This window comes from Condylura cristata, unplaced genomic scaffold (assembly GCF_000260355.1).
Source record: "Condylura cristata isolate star-nosed mole 26May11 unplaced genomic scaffold, ConCri1.0 scaffold00016, whole genome shotgun sequence".
Lineage (NCBI taxonomy): Eukaryota > Metazoa > Chordata > Mammalia > Eulipotyphla > Talpidae > Condylura > Condylura cristata.
This window is the reverse complement of record NW_004567117.1, coordinates 41,187,716-41,206,891: the sequence shown is the minus strand read 5'-3', so window position 1 is coordinate 41,206,891 and position 19,176 is coordinate 41,187,716. Positions and strand designations below refer to the sequence as shown.

At 48.3% G+C, this 19,176-nt stretch overlaps 1 protein-coding gene across 1 annotated transcript; it reads right to left on the bottom strand.

Moving 5' to 3' along the window:
• Nucleotides 1–8,019: 8,019 nt before the first annotated feature.
• On the bottom strand, nucleotides 8,020–18,552 carry LOC101636592 (serpin B8). Its single transcript, XM_004683960.2, has 7 exons — nucleotides 17,877–18,552; nucleotides 15,621–15,798; nucleotides 14,245–14,382; nucleotides 13,139–13,256; nucleotides 11,520–11,662; nucleotides 9,827–9,979; nucleotides 8,020–8,541 (listed from the first exon to the last, which is right to left on the bottom strand). Exons 2-7 carry the CDS (start codon nucleotides 15,786–15,788, stop codon nucleotides 8,137–8,139), a joined length of 1,125 nt encoding a protein of 374 aa, XP_004684017.1. The 5' UTR covers nucleotides 15,789–15,798; nucleotides 17,877–18,552; the 3' UTR covers nucleotides 8,020–8,136.
• Nucleotides 18,553–19,176: the final 624 nt, after the last annotated feature.

Here is a 19,176-nt window from a genome sequence, read left to right as displayed (position 1 = left end):
CTTGCTGATATTTTAAAAATTTCCTTCTGTTCCCTTTATTTCTGTTCCACATGCCAAGATGACTTGAATCCGGTATCTGAGAGTTTTTATTTTTAATTAGAGAAGATTTATTTGTTTGGGAATATGTCTACCGAAAGAAACATAAAGTTGATGACAGTTAAGTTTTGAAAATCAAAATTAAAAGGTAGAAATGTTCGTGAATTCTGGTAAATCTCTTCCAGGTTAACACAAGGTATTTGTTTTAATGAACAAGTTGTCATGTGTCTAGCATATCTGAAAATAAAAGCTGCTTCCAGCTAACTCCATCCAGACTAACAGTGACACCAAGTGGTCTGGTCTTGGAGATGTTGCTAATCTGTTTTTAAACACCTGAAAACACAATCTTGGGGGAAAGGCTGTGGAGACCAGTCATCTGTCATCTGCTTCTCGGTGGGTGGGCTTTTGTGTTGCAATGACGCCCAGTGCCTCGGTCCTGAAAATTGTCTCCAACCCGGACTCAATCAAACAAGAAAGTCCACACTAAAAACCAGGACGGGTGGAGAGAGCAGCATAAGTAACTCGCTGGTGTTTCGGAAAGGAGGAGACAGATGCCCCTCTGCAGGACCTCAGCATCCAGCTGCTGCCCGGATGTCAGGCACTACTGATGCAATGACTCCATCAGGAAGGTCAAGTCCTTCCCTGCTCACAGTGCATGATTTATTGTCATCTCTTTACGTTCTCTTTCTCTCTCTCTGGTAAAAATTTATTTATTTATGCATACAGACCTGGGGTACAGACCAGAAGTGTGGAAGCATGAGAGGATTCACCAGAGACAGAGCGGGGAACAGAACAGGCCAACTGAGAAAGTACACTGCCGATGGGAGCAGCGGGCGGGTCAGGAGAGGTCTGCCGCGCCATGTGGTCACCTCCCTGGTTGGGGATCGAAGTTGTGCTGTGGTGGCTGCAGAAAGCTTCATAGTGCTGCGCTTTGGCCCACTGTGCCACCAGAGAGGGCCCTCTTTAAGCGCTCTTGGTGGGTATTTTGCCCTCATCCCTAAAACAGGAAAAGCTAACTCACTTGGGTTTTTTGTGAACATTTAGTTGGTTTGGGAACAAAAAGCACTCATGTACTGCCTGGCCGAAGAGAGTAGTCTCACTCAGAGATTGTTGCTACCCAGATCCTCTTCATTAGAAAGTTGATTGATGGAACTGTGGGTCTGTACACAGGGTCTCCCTTCACTGATGGGTTAAAGATCACGGGCAGATTAAAGATCACGGCGGATTAAAGATCATGCACAAATTAAAACCCTGTCTGATTCCTGCCCTCAAAAGGAAAATCCTGTTTTAGAATCAGGATTCTTCTCTTTTAAAGTGTACCTAAGTAATTTTAAAGCATTTTTCAAATGACATGAGGATTTATATAGCAAGATCTTTTACTGAAGAATCCTTCACCAAATCCTGCTTCTATGTCAAGGATTCCTGGAGTCCTACCTGTAGCTCAATCAGGAGCAGAGCAAGGGGACAGGAAGTCTGCGCCAAACCTTCACTCTGCAGGAGCCACCAGGCTGCAGGTGCAGGGATGGTCCCAGAGTCAGCCTGTGTCACCTGGAGGACGGGGCTGGGTTTGTGATCTGGTTATAACTGGCTCCCACAGTGGAGCTCCCTGTTCCGCCCTGTGAAAAGCTCTGCTTCCTTCCTTGCAGTTCTTAAACCTTCCTTAGGAGATTAGAAAAATAAAGAACTCCAAGGGGGTGGAGAGATTGGGGGTGACACAGCAAGAGGGCAGAATAGGCACTTTCAATCCTGCTCTCATCTCCCCACTTGACAACCACCTGCGGGTGGGAGGGCTGTGTTGGAGCCCTGGAATTCAGCAGAGGGATTTCATTTCCTGTTAGAGCCCAAAATCTGAAACAGGGGCTCAGCTCCAGCTGCGGACCCTCCTACCACCCCCACTGCCAATCCCCACCCCCTGCCAGCTCACAATTTCACCTTCACCAGCAGTACAGAAAGTTGCCCAGGAGACCATTTCTGAGGAAATGATCTCCATGAGGCATAACAAAGCTGTTTCTGTGTACCTGGCAGAAACTGCCCCCCTCACCCCCCAGAACAGGACTCTCAGGGGTGAGGGGGGGCTGAGTCACTTGCATAGCTCCCCTGGGGTGGGGGTGGGGTCAACTGCACAATGGCCCTGGAGTGGGGGGTCACCTGCACAACCCCTCTCAGGAAAGGAGAGCCAGGGAAGGCGGCCTTGGAGGTCTGTGGCTACAAACAGGCTGACTTCCCAGCAGCAGCTTGGAGTTAACAAGTGTCCCAAGCCTGCAGCAGCTTTATTTCTTCCAGATCCCAGTCCCTTCGTTGCAGGCTGTCTCTTTACCAGGTGGAGGAGGGTACTGTGGAGACCCACGCCCACCCTCAGCTCTGGCTGGCTGGCCCAGGCGTGGAGAAGCCCAGCGAAGGCTTTGATTCTGCTGAGGGAAACTTCGAAGACCCCAAACGAAGAAAGAAGTGTCACTGGAAAATGTAGAAGTGACAAACAGCAACATTTCCGCTGACAAAGGATGAAGATGAAACAAACGTTGGAGCAGAAAACATGATTTTATGCTGCCCGGCTCTCCCTGGAAGCAGTCATCAAAGCCCTAAATGGAAATGGAAAAGGTCTGGATGTAACAAGCACACAAGAGCCCTCTTAGGTCTCTAACAACGAAAATCATCTTTGAGATAACAAAAGCTTACAAAGTAATGAAAAATCTCAATGCAGAGAGTAAAGCTCCTGCCTGAGACGTGTCAGGCTGCACACTTGTTAACGGAGGTGAGAGAGCCAGCCGCAGGGATCAGGCTAACCCTTTCATGTCACAGAGGGGGAGACTCTGAACCCAAAGGGCTTTAAATAGCTAGCTCAAGGTCATACATCTCATTAATGACTTTGGCATTGTAGCAGCCGCTTACCGTGGTGGGTCGTGTCGCCCCCTCTCTGAATACCGTCTGCAAATCCACCGTGGTGGAGTAGCAAGCCTGCCCTGGCCAGGCTGAAGTTCAAGGTCACCATAAGGCCCGCCCAGGATTTGTCTGGCTGTCTTTGATCCATTCTGCGCTGGACTCCTTGAGCCACAGGGCTGCAGGAAACCAGCCTCGCCCTCTCTTTCCACGCTGCAGAATCAGCAATGTCTACACCTAGTTAGGTCTGTCAGATGAGGTCGCAAAGGCTGAAAATTCCAGAGGGATCCAGGCCAAAGAGGATGGATGGGCTGAGGAAGGCAGGCCGCCCTGAGAAGTAAATCCCATGGAATTAAAGTAGCTAATAGCGTGACTAATTAGATATAAATATTTGTGTGCATACACAACCCTCCATGACCCAACCCCTTGCCACCACCCTTGAATCACTGCTCTGGTGATGACAGATGACACACCCCACACCCCACAAAGCACTGTTCCAGTTCTCACTCAGCGAGCATCTCCCAGGAATCTGTGCCAATGCTTTCTTCTCCCTGCAACTCCCTCCTGGCTACTCTTACTTACAAATAGAGCTTAAATGGTACTTTCTAGAAGAGGTCTTCTCCCTTGTTGCTACTGTGAGGCCACCCTCACAGCACCCACAGCTTCCTTTCCTAGCACTTAGAAGGCTTGGAATGATCTTGTTTTGCAGCCCTCTTGTTCATCATTATAATCTCCACCATCCCAGAGGGGTGGTGCAAGGTGATATCCCACAAGTAGCAATCTTCCCTTACACAATAAAGAACATGTGCTCACCTCCTTTTCTTCTGAACACCCTATGTTAGTGATTATGGGGTGGGGAGGATATACCAGTGAAAATAGGAGTGAAGGTTTAGGTTGTGTTCAAAAGCAGCATGATGGATGCTTCGAGATGGATGGATACTCAGCTCGGCATTCACAAAGGAGAATCATCCATAAAGGAGAAGTTGGGGAACTGGTGGGGACCACAACTCCCAGACGGGCAGTAACACTGAGGGAGCAATACTTCAAATGCTCAAGGAGGCCCCCTGAGGCGCAGCGGGTTACAGCACAGCACTGAGAAGCTTAAGCCACTTCCGCACGAGTTCGATCCCCGCCTGCCCCGGAGGTGACCACAGGGCGCGGCAGACCTCTCCTGACCCTCCCGCTGCTCCCCTCAGCAGTGTACTTCGTCGATCTGCCTGTTCTGCTCCCCACTCTGTCTCTGGTAAATCCTCTCACCCTCCGCATCTCTGGCCTGTACCCCAGTTCTGTATGCACAAATAAATCTTTTTTTAAAAAAAAATGCTGAAGGAACTTTATTTATTTATTTATGATTTTATTATTATCTGTTTACATCATTCTTCATTTTGTATTTTTTCTTATGTCAGTTGTCATCCTCATGGATTCCCACCACCACTTCCCCCGTGCCATCACCATAGTCCCGTGCTTTCTTTCCACCAGTTTATATCCTATTCCCCTCTCCACCCCTAAAATGTCACCAGTTTATAGTTGTTCATTGACTTTGTTTTTATTTTATTACAATTTGTTTTGTTTTTGTTTTTGTTTTCATCCATCTCTTATGCTCCTGCTATGAGTGAAACCATCCAAGGAACTTTAAAGAATGACATTGGTTGACTACAGAAGGATTAATGTTAACACTAAGAAGAATTGACTTGGAAGGAACAATTTAGCCAAGAACATGAAATATTCCAAGTTGTATTTTAGCAAATTCAAGGAGTTATTACACAAGCTCATGTGCACAAAAGTACAGACACACACTTAAATAAGAAAAGAAGGAATGATCCAAATAATTCAAACGGTATGTTTGTGAAGTTTAAAACATCATTTCCAACAAAGTCAACAGAGGGACTAGGAGAAAACACTCAGGAGCTCTCTCAAGATTTATGGTACGAAGAGGAAGTTGAGCTGCAGGTATCAGTTCAGGGAGTCCCACGCTTGGTGTGTGAGCATTCTTAGATAGCAAGGGAAGAAATAATCAGACTGAAGTGAACTTCATCAATTCTACAGTGACCTCAGCTCTAAAAATGCATTATTATTTCATGTATCACTATGGAAAGAAAGGCCTTGCCAGTTGAATTGATGGTACAATCCTCTCTCTTACTTTACTTTTTATTTTGTAATATGAAAAGATTTCTTTTGGATATATTTGTAGATATTTGTATTACATCATATTCTTGTCCACATGCAAAATTAAATACTTATAAAATAAATTACAAAGTAATGTTAACCTACATTAACCTTTAAACCTATTCAGAGTCAGACTCTTAAATTGTGCTAGGACTTGAAATCATATATATATATATATATATATAAATCACAGTGTTGTTTGTTGGCATAGAGAAGTTTAGTACACAAGATTCACCAAACACTAGCACATGAGTCTTAATTCCCTTTCTGCAAGTTCCTATGTTGCAATGGGCGATAATCCTACGGCCCAATTTCTTCTCTTATGTTCTACAAGTCATAATCGTTGCTTTGCGAGAAGATAGGGAAGCTCACTCATTCCTCCAAACCTAAGTCCTTGCTGCTCTAATATCACTATTTCACTTCAGTTATTTTTAGTGTTCACAATAACTTTTTTTAATGACAAATAATAACACCACCTTTGAAAATGTAAGACAATCCTCAATCTATACAGGACCAAACTGAAGTGAAAAAAGTCTAGGTGTGACAAAATACAAGCACTGTATAAACAATGACAAGTCCATAAAGTCTCCATTTCAGAGATGTGACAATGTGCAATATAGATCTTAATGTAAAATTCAGTGTAATCTAAGAGTTACATCAAATTTTTGAGATTTATTTTCTTCTATGTTCATCTGTTCAGTATTAGAAGAAGCCCACTAAAGCTTGTTTTTTTTTTTTAGACTTATTTTATTCATGCATGCAGAACTGGGGTACAGGCCAGAGGTGCAGGGGCAGCGAGAGGATTCGCCAGAGACAGAGTGGGGAGCAGAACAGGCCGGCTGACGAAGGGTACTGTGTTGGGGGAGAGAGATGTGGTCTCTGCTGCACCGTGCGGGTCACTCCCTGGACAGGGATAAAACTCGTGCTGAAGGCTGTGGCCAGCTTCATAATTCTGCCCTGCAATGCCTTGCACACCAGGGAGGGCCCTAAAGCTTGGATTTTATCTCCACCATAAGTTGTAACTTTTTCTCTATCAAATGACAGCACTTTTCCATTTAAACTTATTTCCTGATATAATTGTTTGACTTCTGCTGTCCTGTTTTAATTTTCCAGATATATCTTGTTCATTTTTTTTTTTCATTTAGTTTGAAATACGCTGATTGGAAACCACATTTGGCAAAATGCTGTTTTTCATCTTCAACTTCAAAGATTTTTGTCTTTTAATAGGAAAGTTGCATTTAGTATGATTATTAAATTTATAACACAGTGTTATGTCTCTTAGCTGATTGTAGTTCTTATCAGATCACATTATGCCATGATTTCTCCATTCATTTGCTAAATTTCTTACTGAGATGTATCAGCATAAAGCACAATGGATAGCTATGCATACACACACACACATATACATACATGCACACATATATTCAAAGATTAACAGGTTAATGGGAAGTTGAATAAACATCTAATATCCATTACCCAACTTAAGAGTATCATGAATAACTTAGAAGCTTCCCACTTACTTTATCATATTCATTCTCTGTATTGGATTTAATGCTCTTACATTTCATCCTACATTTTGTATTAATAATTCTTTTGTTTTTCCCCATACCTTTACTCTCCATGTATGTGCTTATATGTGTGTGTGTGTATTTGCATACATGGTTATATCTGTGTTTATATATAATTGTATATATGTGTTTACTTAGGCTTTTATATATGCAACTATACATGCAATAGCCATGTTATTGTCTAAAGCAAATGCAATTGCTGCTTGTTATTTTGGGTCAGCATTATGTCAATGCCAGTAGCTGTGACTAGAGGAAATGATCTCATTTGCCCTAATAAATGATGTGCTGCACACATTCGTTCAGCCTCTGGAAGACACCTGTAATATTGTGTTTTCTCTGAAAGGTGCTGACACTGTGGATGGGCCCAGAACTGAGCAAGACGGTGTCCCTGAATCTGCTGTATGAATGCAACATGATTTATTCATTTTGACAATTCAGTGTTTCTCCTTGTTTTTGTTGTTTGAGGTTTTTTGGACTATGATGAACAACATTGCTAGGAGCATTCGTTTGCATATTCCCTGAACATAGAATTTCTCTAATGTTTTTAATCTGAGCTGACTGTCTGGTAGCCCTGACAGAGGTAAGGCTGTGTACAAATGTTTAACATACAAAATGCACAGGAATGTCAATTGTCTTGCTAAGTGGCTTTACCACCAGCTTCTGCTCCCACCAACTTTGTGTGAAAGTTGCTATTGATCTTGGTCATTTTTTTTTTGTATTTACAGATTTTAATAAAAAAAAATCTAGAGATTATAAAATCTAATTTCCGTTTTTAAGAGAGTTCAAGACTGATAAAGTTGGCTCCATCAAAAAGGGTAACTCCAGTCTTTGAAAAACAGTTACAAAATAAAAATTCAAGGGTCCTCCCTGGAGGTGCAGTAGGTTAAAGTACAGCACTAAGAAGCTAAAGCCACTTCTGCAAGAGTTTGATCCCCGCCTGCCCCGGAGGAGATCCACATGGTGCGACAGACCTCTCCTAGTGAGGTGAGGGACACGGGGGCTGTCTGTGACACGGACGTGGCCAGACACACATTCATTGTGTCTGAGGCCCGGGTGGCTCTAGGTTTTGCTCTGTATTACCCTGAGCCTACCCTGGCAGTCAGTGGGGTGACAGAGCTTCGAGATCATCATGGCACAGACAACTGGAAGGGCTACGAGTCCCTGACACCCTCCGAAGACACCCACGAACCAGGGGCACAGACTCTGGGGCGAGTTGGCCATGTGACAGAGGGGTGAGGACAGGACCCGAGAGACAGAGGTGTTCCGGGAACACCCCAGAACGCATCTGACCCTCTGCACCCCAAACCTCACGCATCTGAGCCTCCTGGTTCCCCATGGCTGTGGAATAATTAGTAAAATGTTCACAAACACCCCAAGAGCTGACACTTTATTGTGGCCTTCAACTCCTGGGATAACTGGGCCCCATGGAGGCTTAGCGAGGGCGAGGCGGGCAGGAGGGAAAGGAATGTATACACAGCGCTGCAGCTCTTCATGGAGAAGAGAATCTACCACAGAACAAAATGTTGTTGGTCTTGTGGTGCCTGATGAAGAAAAGGAAGGGGTGGTCCGCGCAGAATCTGGGTTCCATTTTGCAGCACCGAGAGTTCCTGACCACGGCCGTGGCAGCGGCCGCCTCAGTGCCCTCCTCGTTCACTTCCACAAAGCACTTGTGTGCAACCTTGGACACCGGCACGTTCTTCTTGGCCGACATTCCGGAGAAGTCTGCCCTGACTTCCTCAAACGCATCTCTCATCCCCAAACTCTGAAGAACAGACTCCAGGTCATAACTCTCTTCCAGCTTCAGTCGAGGAAGGAAAACCTGAACTTTATCCTCGGTCATCTTCCCTGGGTCTGTCCAGGCTCGCAACTTCTCATAGGTCAGTGCTTTTTCCACCTGAAATAATGACAGGTCAGATCTCCACATCTAGATGAAGGCGCCCGGCGGCTCCGCCCCCCACTCCCTGTGCCCCCCACCCATAACATGCAGCAAAGATGGCGAGGGCTGGCCCAGAGTATCTCGTCCACAAGGAACACTCCGAGCTGGCCTCAAAGCCTCCCCTTTCCCTGTCTTGTGGATGCTAGAACACCTCTCACAGAAAGCACCTAAGATATAAGGTGTTTGAGACAAGAGACAAGAAAACCTCACTTAAACTTTCTGCACCAAGTTCATTTAAAAATGTTTCGGTTAGGAAATTCTCAACCAATTGATTGTAGGTGACACACGTTATTGTGAGTTGGGGATTATTTGACGACGAGACAAAGAGTGTGAATCATGACTGACTGGTGAGTGGTGGGTCTGAGGGGCATCTGAACAGGAAGGCGAGGTGACTTCTGGGCCAGGAGAGCTAAAAAAGGGGGATTCAACAGAGGTGTTGCTGCCACCCCTATGTGCCCTCCATCTGCCCTGGGGTTACGAGTGTCAAAGCCTCAAAGACCCATCACTTAAGCTCTCCACAGGAAGGCGATGCATGAAGCAGGGGTGGGGGTGGGGAGGTCCTTACCCGCATCTCTCCCTTTACCGCCTTCCGGTTACCACCCGGAGCCCGAGTCTGCCTCTCCCTCTCTCCCTCGACAGATGTTAGGACTTTAGCTTTATTCCCAGTCTCGCCTAGTTTTCTTGTTAAGTGGCCATCACAGGTCTCATCCTCAACCCATGCCAATAGCTTCCTGGGTCCAGAGAGAAACCAGGAAATCAGGCCGGCCCACCCTCAGCAACCTGTGCCCTGCTGGGCTGGTGCTGGCTTGTATCTCTGGCAAGTCAAGTGTGAAACCTTTGGTGAGATCAGTTCACTATTTACACCAAGCAATCAGCAAATATTACAAAAGGGGGCTGCTGACAGAAAGCCAGACCACTCACCTGAAGAAAAGCCTGTTCAGACTTCGCGTGTCCGGTACCCTGTGCCTTGCCAATGAACTTCAGCCAGGTCCTCATTTCTTTGCCCCTAACCCACTCTTCAGTCAATAAAATAAAATGCTCTGCAGCCTGAGAACAAGTGCAAACCTTTGTACCCTCCTTTCCTTTCTTTCTCAGAGAGGAAGATCGAAGGTGATCTCTCACCTCCTTGCCAGTCTATTGCAAATAAAGCTGATTTCCCACATGCCTAGCATGCTATCTGATCCCTGCATGATGGGGGTGCTCACGTCGCTCAGCCACACTCCAGGCCCCACCAGGGTCTCACCTCATGGAGACCAGCATCGTCATCCGGGAGCAAGATGACCATGCTCAGCTCCTCCCCCGCGTAGGGCAGTTCCAAGACCTGGGCGCGCACCTCGTCCAGGTAGCCCAGGTTAAACAGAGCTTGCCTGAACATCATCTGCACTGTCTTTTGTCCCTAGAAAAATATGCAATTAATATCAGATTATGAAAACATGGGCACGATTTACTGAAGATGAGATATGTCGAATTCTAGAACCCTGAAGCACCTACAAGAGAAATAGCAATTTCTGTGCATTTCTACTGAGAATTTTAAATCTTTATTACATATTAGTGTTGAGTACAACCTGCTGCTGTCCCAGCAAATCAAGTGTTTACTAGGTGAGAGAACAGACTGATGAACAGTGACAGACAAAAGGTGTTCAATGTTGTGTCTGGGAAAAGCTGTGTTTTTCTCTTTTGAGAAGATGAACAGACAGGTACACCTTAGAGTTAAAAAATGATTTCTCCTAGGTCTTGTGGCCTAGGGGTTAAATCTCAGTGCTATCACGAGATCACTGCTGTGGCCTGAGCTCGATCCCTGGCCAGGGAGGTGACCCGCAGGGCGCAGCAGACCTCTCCTGACCGGCCCACTGCTCCCCTCAGCAGTGTATCTCAGTAGATGCACCTGTTCTGCTCCCCACTCTGACTCTGCTGAGTCCTCTCACCTCTGCTCTCTAGTTCTTCTACACAAAAATAAATAAAACCTTTCCTAAATATATACACATATAGGAGAAGTATTAGCCAATAGTCAGGCCTTTGGGCTGAAGGATCTGGCTGAAAAAGAACAGGCTAGAAGGACTTCTGCTTTTATTCTGAAATGTGACTGTTTTTCTTGGAAAGGGAAATTTAACAAGGTGTGCAGGTCCACCATTTATAAAACTTGCATCAAATATATTTGAGATTTTTAAATCTTTAAGCAATATGCATGCTGTTATCAAGTGGATGGGGGTCAAATTCCTAGTTAATGTCTACTGAGCACCAGCCATTATCATATACAAAAGGGAATGGAAAAGGTGACTTTAATGTTAGGCATTTAGGGCTAGAGATCTGTGACTATATTTAACAACACTGGAAATTTGCTAACAGTAGATTTTAGGTGGTTTCACAATACCAGAGATGGTTACCATGCAAAGAGAAGATAATTAACTTGACCAGAGTAATAAAAATAATGATTTGACTAAGTATATCAAATGGTCATTTTGTACGCCTAAAATCTATATTGGCAATTTTATTTTTAAAAGGCCCAAAAATAAGAAAAAAGTAAAGTTACCCGTCACATCTACTAACACCTCTTGTCTTGTGTTTAGAATTCTGTAGCCATGCATTCTAAGGCAATAAATAGGCATGGTTGTCACTGACATTACAAAAAGGCATGGAAATAAATACAGAGTGAAATACAAACAAACTTAACACCAAGCTTAGAAGAAATTGTCTTTCAATCCAGATAATACCACCAGGCATAGGAGATCAATTTGACCACGCGTGCAAAAACAAAACCATCAATATAAAAACTCTTTTAGCATTTCTCCTCCCTTCTCTAGAGAAACTCAACAGGGGCATAGACCACATTCACAAATAGATTAAGGATCAAGGCAACAGAAAGTAATTTATTTATGTTTTCCATTTTCCAGCATATTGCTTTCAGGAAGAAGCGTGTCTGAAAAACATTTCCCTACCTGGCTGGTTTTAAAGGGCATCCCCCTGGTGTGCTTTCTGTCAAATGGCTGGTCCCACTTTCCTTTGAAATAAATAGCATTCACGAGCACTAGCTTAGTCAAGGGGCCGACACTCCCAGCACCCAGGATCTCCGAAATCTTTCCTGTAACGAATATGAGAAAAGTTTATAGCTACTTGGGAGTGAAAAGCTATTCTTCCACCCAAATCTCCTTGGCACATGCACCCTTGGCTTACTTGAAAGCAGCCAGAACCCCGTCCCGCTGGCCAGGGTGGTGCCGTTTAGGGTCAGGACCCTGCACACAAGAGGCACTGTTCACCCTTCAATACCCATCTGGAACTGGCGGGCCAAGAATCACTCACCCTCAACTGCAAATATGGAATTTTAGATTCAGGACAGCCGACTGACTTTCTGCCAAGATCACGTAGGTGGCAGTGGCTGAGCGGGGATGATCACCGAGAACCCTGGTTCCCACCTCGCACTGTAATTTCTCAATCACGCCAGATTGGTGCTTGCGGTAGATAATCCCTGTGAGACTGTCCTGTGCAACCTCGGATATTTGTGACAACTGGAGTCCTCTTTGGTCATTGTCAGTGTCAACAGGAAGTTGACCTGAGCACGAGATGTTGCACCTGCCACCCCCAGACCTCACCTGTGTGAGGAGAGAATGGGGGCGCAGACCTGCTATTGGGGAGGTGGTTTCCTGGAAGCAGCGAGGGGGCCAGAGAACTCTGGGGAAGAGGCCCACACTGGTGTGGGCCTACCTAGTGTTGGTGGGGGCAGGGGGGCTGCGAGGAACTGTGGGTGGTCAGCAGGGGGCTGCACAGCTATGGAGGGAGGGGAGAAGGGTCCAGAGAGGTGAGTGTGGAAGCATGTTGCTTCCCCAGGAGCCCACAGCCCCCCTGGGCATCCAAAGGCACCAGCAGCACCTCCCAGGCCCTGTTCTATGGCTTTAGTGTGATGACCAGGCCCTGGCTGCTGCCAGGGGCTGACGGGTAATCCTGACTGCCAAACTGGGGCGCGGAGAAAGGGGCTGGAACTCCCCCACATTCTGGAAGATGCTAGATTACACACTAGGTATATGCTCCCACATGCTCCTACAAGCTTGTTGTCTCTGCCTTCTATTCAAGATCTGGGAAAAATGTTTCCAGTGAGAGGAAGGTGATTCTGATGCAAGCAGCATCTGGAGCAAAACGAAGGAAAGCTGCCTCTCTGAAGCCAAACAGCCCAGCTGGGAGGCAGGAGGAGGCAGGCCAGGTGGGTGAAACCAGAGCCGCTCACACTGGCACTGGGAGGGGCCAGAAACCTGTCCGGGTGAGGTGGAACTGAGCAAAGCAACACCCTCCCCTCCCCGCTGCCAGCAGCCTCTTTCGGGAATTTTCCAGCAGGGCCCAGAGGGGAGTTTTCTGAGATCCTTATACCAGCTTCAGGTATTTTTAGCAATCAGGCTTCATGAGCCAATAAACCCAGGAGGAATAACAGAACCTCACTGTGGACCTGAAGCCCCATCAAACACACAAGCAGGCCCGGAGGCAGCAGGGAGGCGGTTCTGCCCAGCCAGTCCCCCTCCACCCACCTCCCAGCCTCAAATGCAATTGAAACCGAAACCGCTTGTCTCACCCTCTGTCTTCTGGGCCACCCAGTCGTTGATGCGCTTCCTGCAGCCCTCGGCGTCCTCACCGAAAGGCAGCTCCTCCAGCTCCGAGTGGTAGAACTCCAGACAGGAGTCCTTAAAAGCCTGCAGGAAACAGACAATTCGGTCCCACCAGGCAAAGGCCTCTTGCTCTTCTGAACGTGTTTCTAGCAGCAACACCCCTGAAGACTTGTTCATGCAACAGATGCAAAGGCCGAGAGGGCCAGAGCTGGCCCGCGCCGCACCCCAGGGTGAAGGCGTGATGCGGGCTGCAGGCTCCTAGGCCGCTCGGTGACCAGGTGCACCAGAGGGTCACACCACGTGGCACCAGACGCACAGCGGCCCGCACAAGGCCCTGCTGTCCTCAGCACCAGGCTAACTCACCTACCCACTTTTTGCACCATCAGCACCAACGACAGTGTCTAAAACACATTTGTTGGATAATTGAGAGTCCCTGGTGAACCTGATTATGCTGACATTTTACAGGCCCTGCAGGAGTGGAGCGTGATAAGACCGAGATCATAGTGTGTGTGTGTGTGTGTGTGTGTGTGTGTGTGTGATTAGGGAAAACACAGCGACAGCAGTGAGTCCTGAAAGGGAAGCTGGGTCAAGTCGGGAAGGGCCCGGCTTGCTATACGTTAAAACCCAGGAATAACTCACTCACAAAAACTTGGTTTGAGACAGAATATGGCTGGCAACTGGTGCCTTGTTCTCATCTCGTGTTTGCAAATATTTCAGCCTCTGCAGAAGATGCAAAAAGAAGGAGCAAAGAAACCAAGAAAGGCAAAGGATGGTTCCTGTGATCCCAGGATGCCCCAGTTGTAATGTTCAAGGACCAGGATGTTCAGCAAAGGACCCCAGGAGCCACCGTGTTTCTCCTGGAAGACGGGGCCAGCGGAAAATGCAGAATCAGCTCCACAATACTTGAGCCCATGGAGGGCACCCTCCATGGGGTGCAGGCCACTTGTGGGGTGAGGCGCGCAGCATCAGGACAGGGGTGTGCAAAAGCCTTCAGACGCAGTCCTACAACTTAAAACGCAGTGTGCAATCGCTCTCTCGTTTTCCATTTGTCACCAGTGTGGGAACTGCTTACGGGAAGGAAATCGCACGTCTTTTCTCCAAAGAGTCTGTTGGCAGTCGTGAGCACATACTGGACATCGGCTTTGTTAACCGCTGTGAGGAGAGACTGGAAGCCCCGATGAACATCTCCACCTTTACCCAAGCAAAGGGCCTGTGGACAGAGACAAGGACAGTGACTTCCATTGCTAGCCGCTGCTTCACTCCACCAAGCAGCAGTCTGCAAACCAATCTCTGTGCTGAAAATCCCTGAGAACCCCAGTTTAAAAGAATCTGGTTTGACTGCCTCCCCAGCCTTTCCCGGACTGGGCACAGCTGACATGAGGGCAGATGCTGAATCCTAGGGACCATCCTCAGCGAGGCAGGGTACCTTACTGCAACTCTAGCCTCTGTCCACTAGATGTCAGTAGCACCCCTCAGATAGGACAGCCACTCTGTCCCCACTTGCCAAAGGTCCCAGAGGATCACCCCTTGAAAGGGTTACCCACTCGGGAATCCTGGTTATCTTGCAGCAGGACAGTCGTGATAACTCAGGCAGGAGACTGAGCAAAACAAACAGGTTTTCGGAAGCAATCTACCATGACAAAACCAGCAGGAAAAAAAAACTGAAAAAAGTGTTTCATATAAAAAATGTTTCATCAGCAATGTCACAGGGAAGTTCTCCAGACCAGTGATTTCAGTGGGGCTTAGAGTTGTTCCTGCATCTGACATCACCCCCAGTGCAAAGCTGCCCTCCTCGTGACTAGCAAGACTGCCACGGGGAAGTCCCCTGACGCCCAGGACGACTGGCACAGGGTCCACACCTTGCGTTAGTGGCAAGTGGCTGCAGGTGGCAGCTGTGGGGCACTCACCAGACAGCCAAGCAAACTGAGACCGGGGAGGCTCAGGGTCGCTTCCCCAGACTCTGACCTGCGATGTAATTCGTAACTGAGCTCCCATGTCACCCACTACGGGCCAGATTATGTTGCCTTTAGGTGACGCCAGGAGATGAGGCCACATCTGTGTCCCATTCTGCTTCCAGGAAAGCATCGGCAGAAGCTAGACCTGACCCACTTACTGCGCTTTCTGTATGCAGCTGCAGCTCCATGTGCAAGACCATGTTAGCCACTGTTTAACAGTTAAGAAAGCTGAACTGCTTTGCCTTTGGTGGAGCAGAATTTAGAGTTCCCTTTATTCAGCAAAAATGCAGTTTTGCCATAACCTGCTTCTCCCAGGAGGACCAAGGGCAGCGGTCTGTCCTCCCCACCACCTGCCTGCCCAGGTCTGTACTCTGGGCAACACAAGTCCCCTCCCCCACAGCCCCCCCCCCCAAGCCAGGGGACTTCCAGCTGCTGGCGGGAGACAGAAGCAGAAAGAGGCTAACCCGTGTTCTTCCCACGTGAGGGCACATACCTCGGACATCTGGGTAGCGGTGTTACCTTTGGCCCCCAGAAAGACCATGGCCAGGGCAGACGAGATGCTCAGCGGAGAGAAGAACATGTTTCCTGAGTGGTTCTCTTCCCCCAACATTTTAAACAAGTTGATGGCGAAAGTGCCATTTGCTTCACAGAGGTCATCCATGAGGAAAGGCCTGTGTCAAAGCACGAAGCCCATCACCAAACACGCCATCCTCGCCCTGCAGCTGACAGGTTGAGTCCCCCAAACTGTCTGCGTCACCCTACACATTCATGGGGTTAAGGGGAAGGATGTCCTAAAGGAACTCTGCAGAGTCTTGTGGACTCCACCCCCTACTCCAGCTTTCTGGACTCTACCCCCTACTACAGTGATTGGAAACTACAACTCCCAGCAGCACCAGGGAGAGAACTGTGAGGACCCGAGGGCGGAGCTAGCAGGAATTCTGGGACATTTGGGGGATAAATAGGGTGAGATTCCATCTCTCGCTCTTGCTGGGGAAGCAGCTCTCCTGACCTCGCGACTCTGTGTGCTCAGTCGGCCTAGCCGTAAGGTATTCCACTTACTTTGTACCCCGCTCTCTTCCCTTGGGTTGTTTCCTATTCCTTTCCCCTTTTGTAAATAAACCCGTTATTGACCCTTTCATGTGCCCCTGCAGTGTAACCAAATTGTGAGCGTGTGTGTGAGGCCCCACAGACAGGCGGCCCAGTCCACTCTAGGCTGCCCTGTAACAATGGGACTTCGCAGATGTGATGAAATGATGGACCTTGAGATGTGGAGTCTCTGGGATTCTCTAGGCACAGATGCTATAACCACAGTATCCCCATAAGCGGGAGGCGGTGGGTCAGAGTGAGAGAAGGGGGAAGGTGGGGGTCAGAATGACATGTGTCCACGGAGCAAAGAACACAAGAAGCGAGGAAATGAGCTGCACACTGGAGCCCCGGACAAGTGTAGCTGTTGGGCTCCTGAGCTCCAGGACTGCAGGACTCGCTTGAAGTGTCCCGGCCGACCCCTCGCTGGTCTAGCAGGCAGAGAGCGAACCAGTGACACAGACCTGGAGCTGGGAATCAGCGGTGCCTAAGTCAGCGGCCTGTGGGTAAAGCCCCACTGACGCCCAAGGAGTCAGTTAAGTGAGGTTTCACGATGGGCGCCAGGCCTGTGTCTTTGCAAAGCGTTCCTCTCTCTGGACAGCATCAGCACGGCCCCACATGGTTCCTGCTCACTGTCCTGGTTCCTTTATCCTTTACAGCTTTTTTTTTTTAAGATTTATTTATCAAGGCATACAAGAACTGGGTACAGGCCAGAAGTGGGGGGGGAATCACCAGAGACAGAATGAGGAACACAACAGACAGACCTACTGATCCCCAGCCAGGGAGGTGACCCACCTGTCCCTTAAAGCTTTTGGGAGGGTTGGGTCATGAAACAAAATGGATCTTGCCCAACAAATAAAAAAAAATGAATTTCAACATAGTAAGAAAGAGTAGCTTTGGGAGCATGTCAAAAGTCAACGGTGCCATCAAAACACCACAAAGATTGATTTTCAGTAAAGCATAGATGCGTTATCAGCATCCAGTTTCCAGGAGATACTAGAAGAAAGGCTGCATTGACTCCCCATTGTCCGGTCGGTCTTGCAGACAGTCAGGGAAGAAAGACCAGGAACTGGACCTCTGGGGAGCAGAGAGGGCGTGTCTGCTTGTCCCAGGGAGGAGGCAGGCGGGTTGGAGGGAGGCGGGAAGAGAACGGATAAGCTGGTTCTCAGGGGCACTGGTATTTGGCTGGAGGTGGCTGGAGGTGCGTGGACCCAGCGCCTCCCAGAAGCTTGCCCACGCCCACAGCAATCCCGGCGGGCGGATGGAAGCTTCGCCCTGCAGCTGCGCGTCCTCCCACTCAACCTCCAGAAAATTTCCACTCCGGGCTCTGGCCACCACCCCCGGGCTCGGGTTACAGCCACTTCCCCTTTGCTGGCCAATCGCAGGACAGCTGCGTCTGCAGGTCCGGGCGTTCCCTCGCAGCAGGGGCCGGGGTCGCGGGTGCCCCCCGCTGGGTGCCGGGGTGTCAGCCCCCGGGAGACCTCACCTAGGAGCCCGGCTGCAGGAGGCTAACGCCCCGAAACCAAGCCGCTCCGCCAGGCCAGCTCCTGACCGCTGCCCCGGCTCCCTCCCGCCGGGCCTCCTCCCGCCTTGCACAGCCCGCGTTCCCCCGGGGTTGCGGGTCAGCAAGGGGAGTCCAGGGCCCCTGCGCGCCCCGGCTCAGTACCTGGAGTTTGATCCTGCTGCTCAGGCTGCTGCTGCTGCTGCTGCTCCAGCTTGGCGAATGCCGTCGGATCGCTTTAATTTGGGGCAGCTCTTCCGGTGGGTGACTCAGCCGGTTGCGCCAGCCTGCCGCCATCCCGCCTCCTCCTGGGGAATGGACCCCAGGGGGCCGGGGCTTCCCCTGCCGGCTCCGGGAGCCCGGGGCTTAGTGGGCCGGGGCGTAGGTAGTGGGCGAGGCTCGCCCCGCGCGGCCCCTCGACGGAAGGCTGCGCCGGTCTGGGGCCTGCGGTGGTCCCGGGATGGTGCATTACCCCCCTTCCTCGGTGGGTGCTCTCTTAAGCACCTGCGGTTTCCAGAAGGAGCTGTATGGTGCAGATTTATCAACACCAAAACCAAAGGAGGGATTCTGAAAGCCAGCGGTTTCCAAGCTAGTTTGGCAGAAACCCAGCAAAATACCTTTTGAAAACATACCGCGAGCCTGCGTGGGTTTATGTGCTATTAGACCCGGGAGGCCTGAACTCCATGAACAAACGGCAACTTCACCCGAGAGGAGAAAATAATAGAAATGAACATTTTTGTTCTCATAAAATTATTTTAGAGTTAATGAGAACTGTGTGATTGAATGAATATGTTTGTTTTAAAATTTAGCTCTTTGATGATGGGAAGCCCAAGGGGGTTGCAACTGAGATGGAAAAATGCACAAAACGATGTAAAAATAAATTATTATAAAAAATTAGCTCTTTGCAAAATAGTAATATGAAGAACTGGGTTGTTTGTAGACACGGCTGAGTTAGGTTTATTCTTAAGCTGGATTCAAGTCTGTCATTGTAACAGTGGTAGGTTTGGGGGTTCTAGGGTGCCCCTCTCCCTGCCTAGTAACATGATGAGGAAAAGCTACTCAGGATTTGGATGGGTTTCAAAATCTCATCACTGGGTGTACAGTCTTGACCTTTATTTTCAATCTGCGCACCAAGAATTGTAGTTGAAATCTAATTGTAAACTACAAAAATCACTTAACATCAATTGTTCCTGAAGACGTTTGCATAATGTATTTTTAATACTTTGAAGAGTTTGAAGAGCAGCCAAAACTCTCATTTCACAAGATTTTAAGTTTACATCTTTTTAGTAATAAAATCAGATAATGCTGGGGAAATATTGAAATAGATGTTCTCAAAACAACACCTCTCTGTGCTTTCAAGAGATGATTGTCAATCCTGGACAAGGTGCACTTGAGCCTGATGGCAGAAACTGTTTTCCCAGAATCTACAAGGGGTCACTAGTGATGGCCACTTGGCACGAAAGCT

Excerpts from the sequence above, each read along its gene's own strand:
- LOC101636592 (XM_004683960.2), bottom strand. The coding sequence starts at position 15,788 with ATGGATGACCTCTGTGAAGCAAATGGCACTTTCGCCATCAACTTGTTT. Across the intron at positions 14,383-15,620 it reads CCGCTACCCAGATGTCCGAG|GCCCTTTGCTTGGGTAAAGG; the intron begins GTATGTGCCCTC and ends CTCTGTCCACAG. Across the intron at positions 13,257-14,244 it reads AGACGTGCGATTTCCTTCCC|GCTTTTAAGGACTCCTGTCT; the intron begins GTAAGCAGTTCC and ends TGTTTCCTGCAG.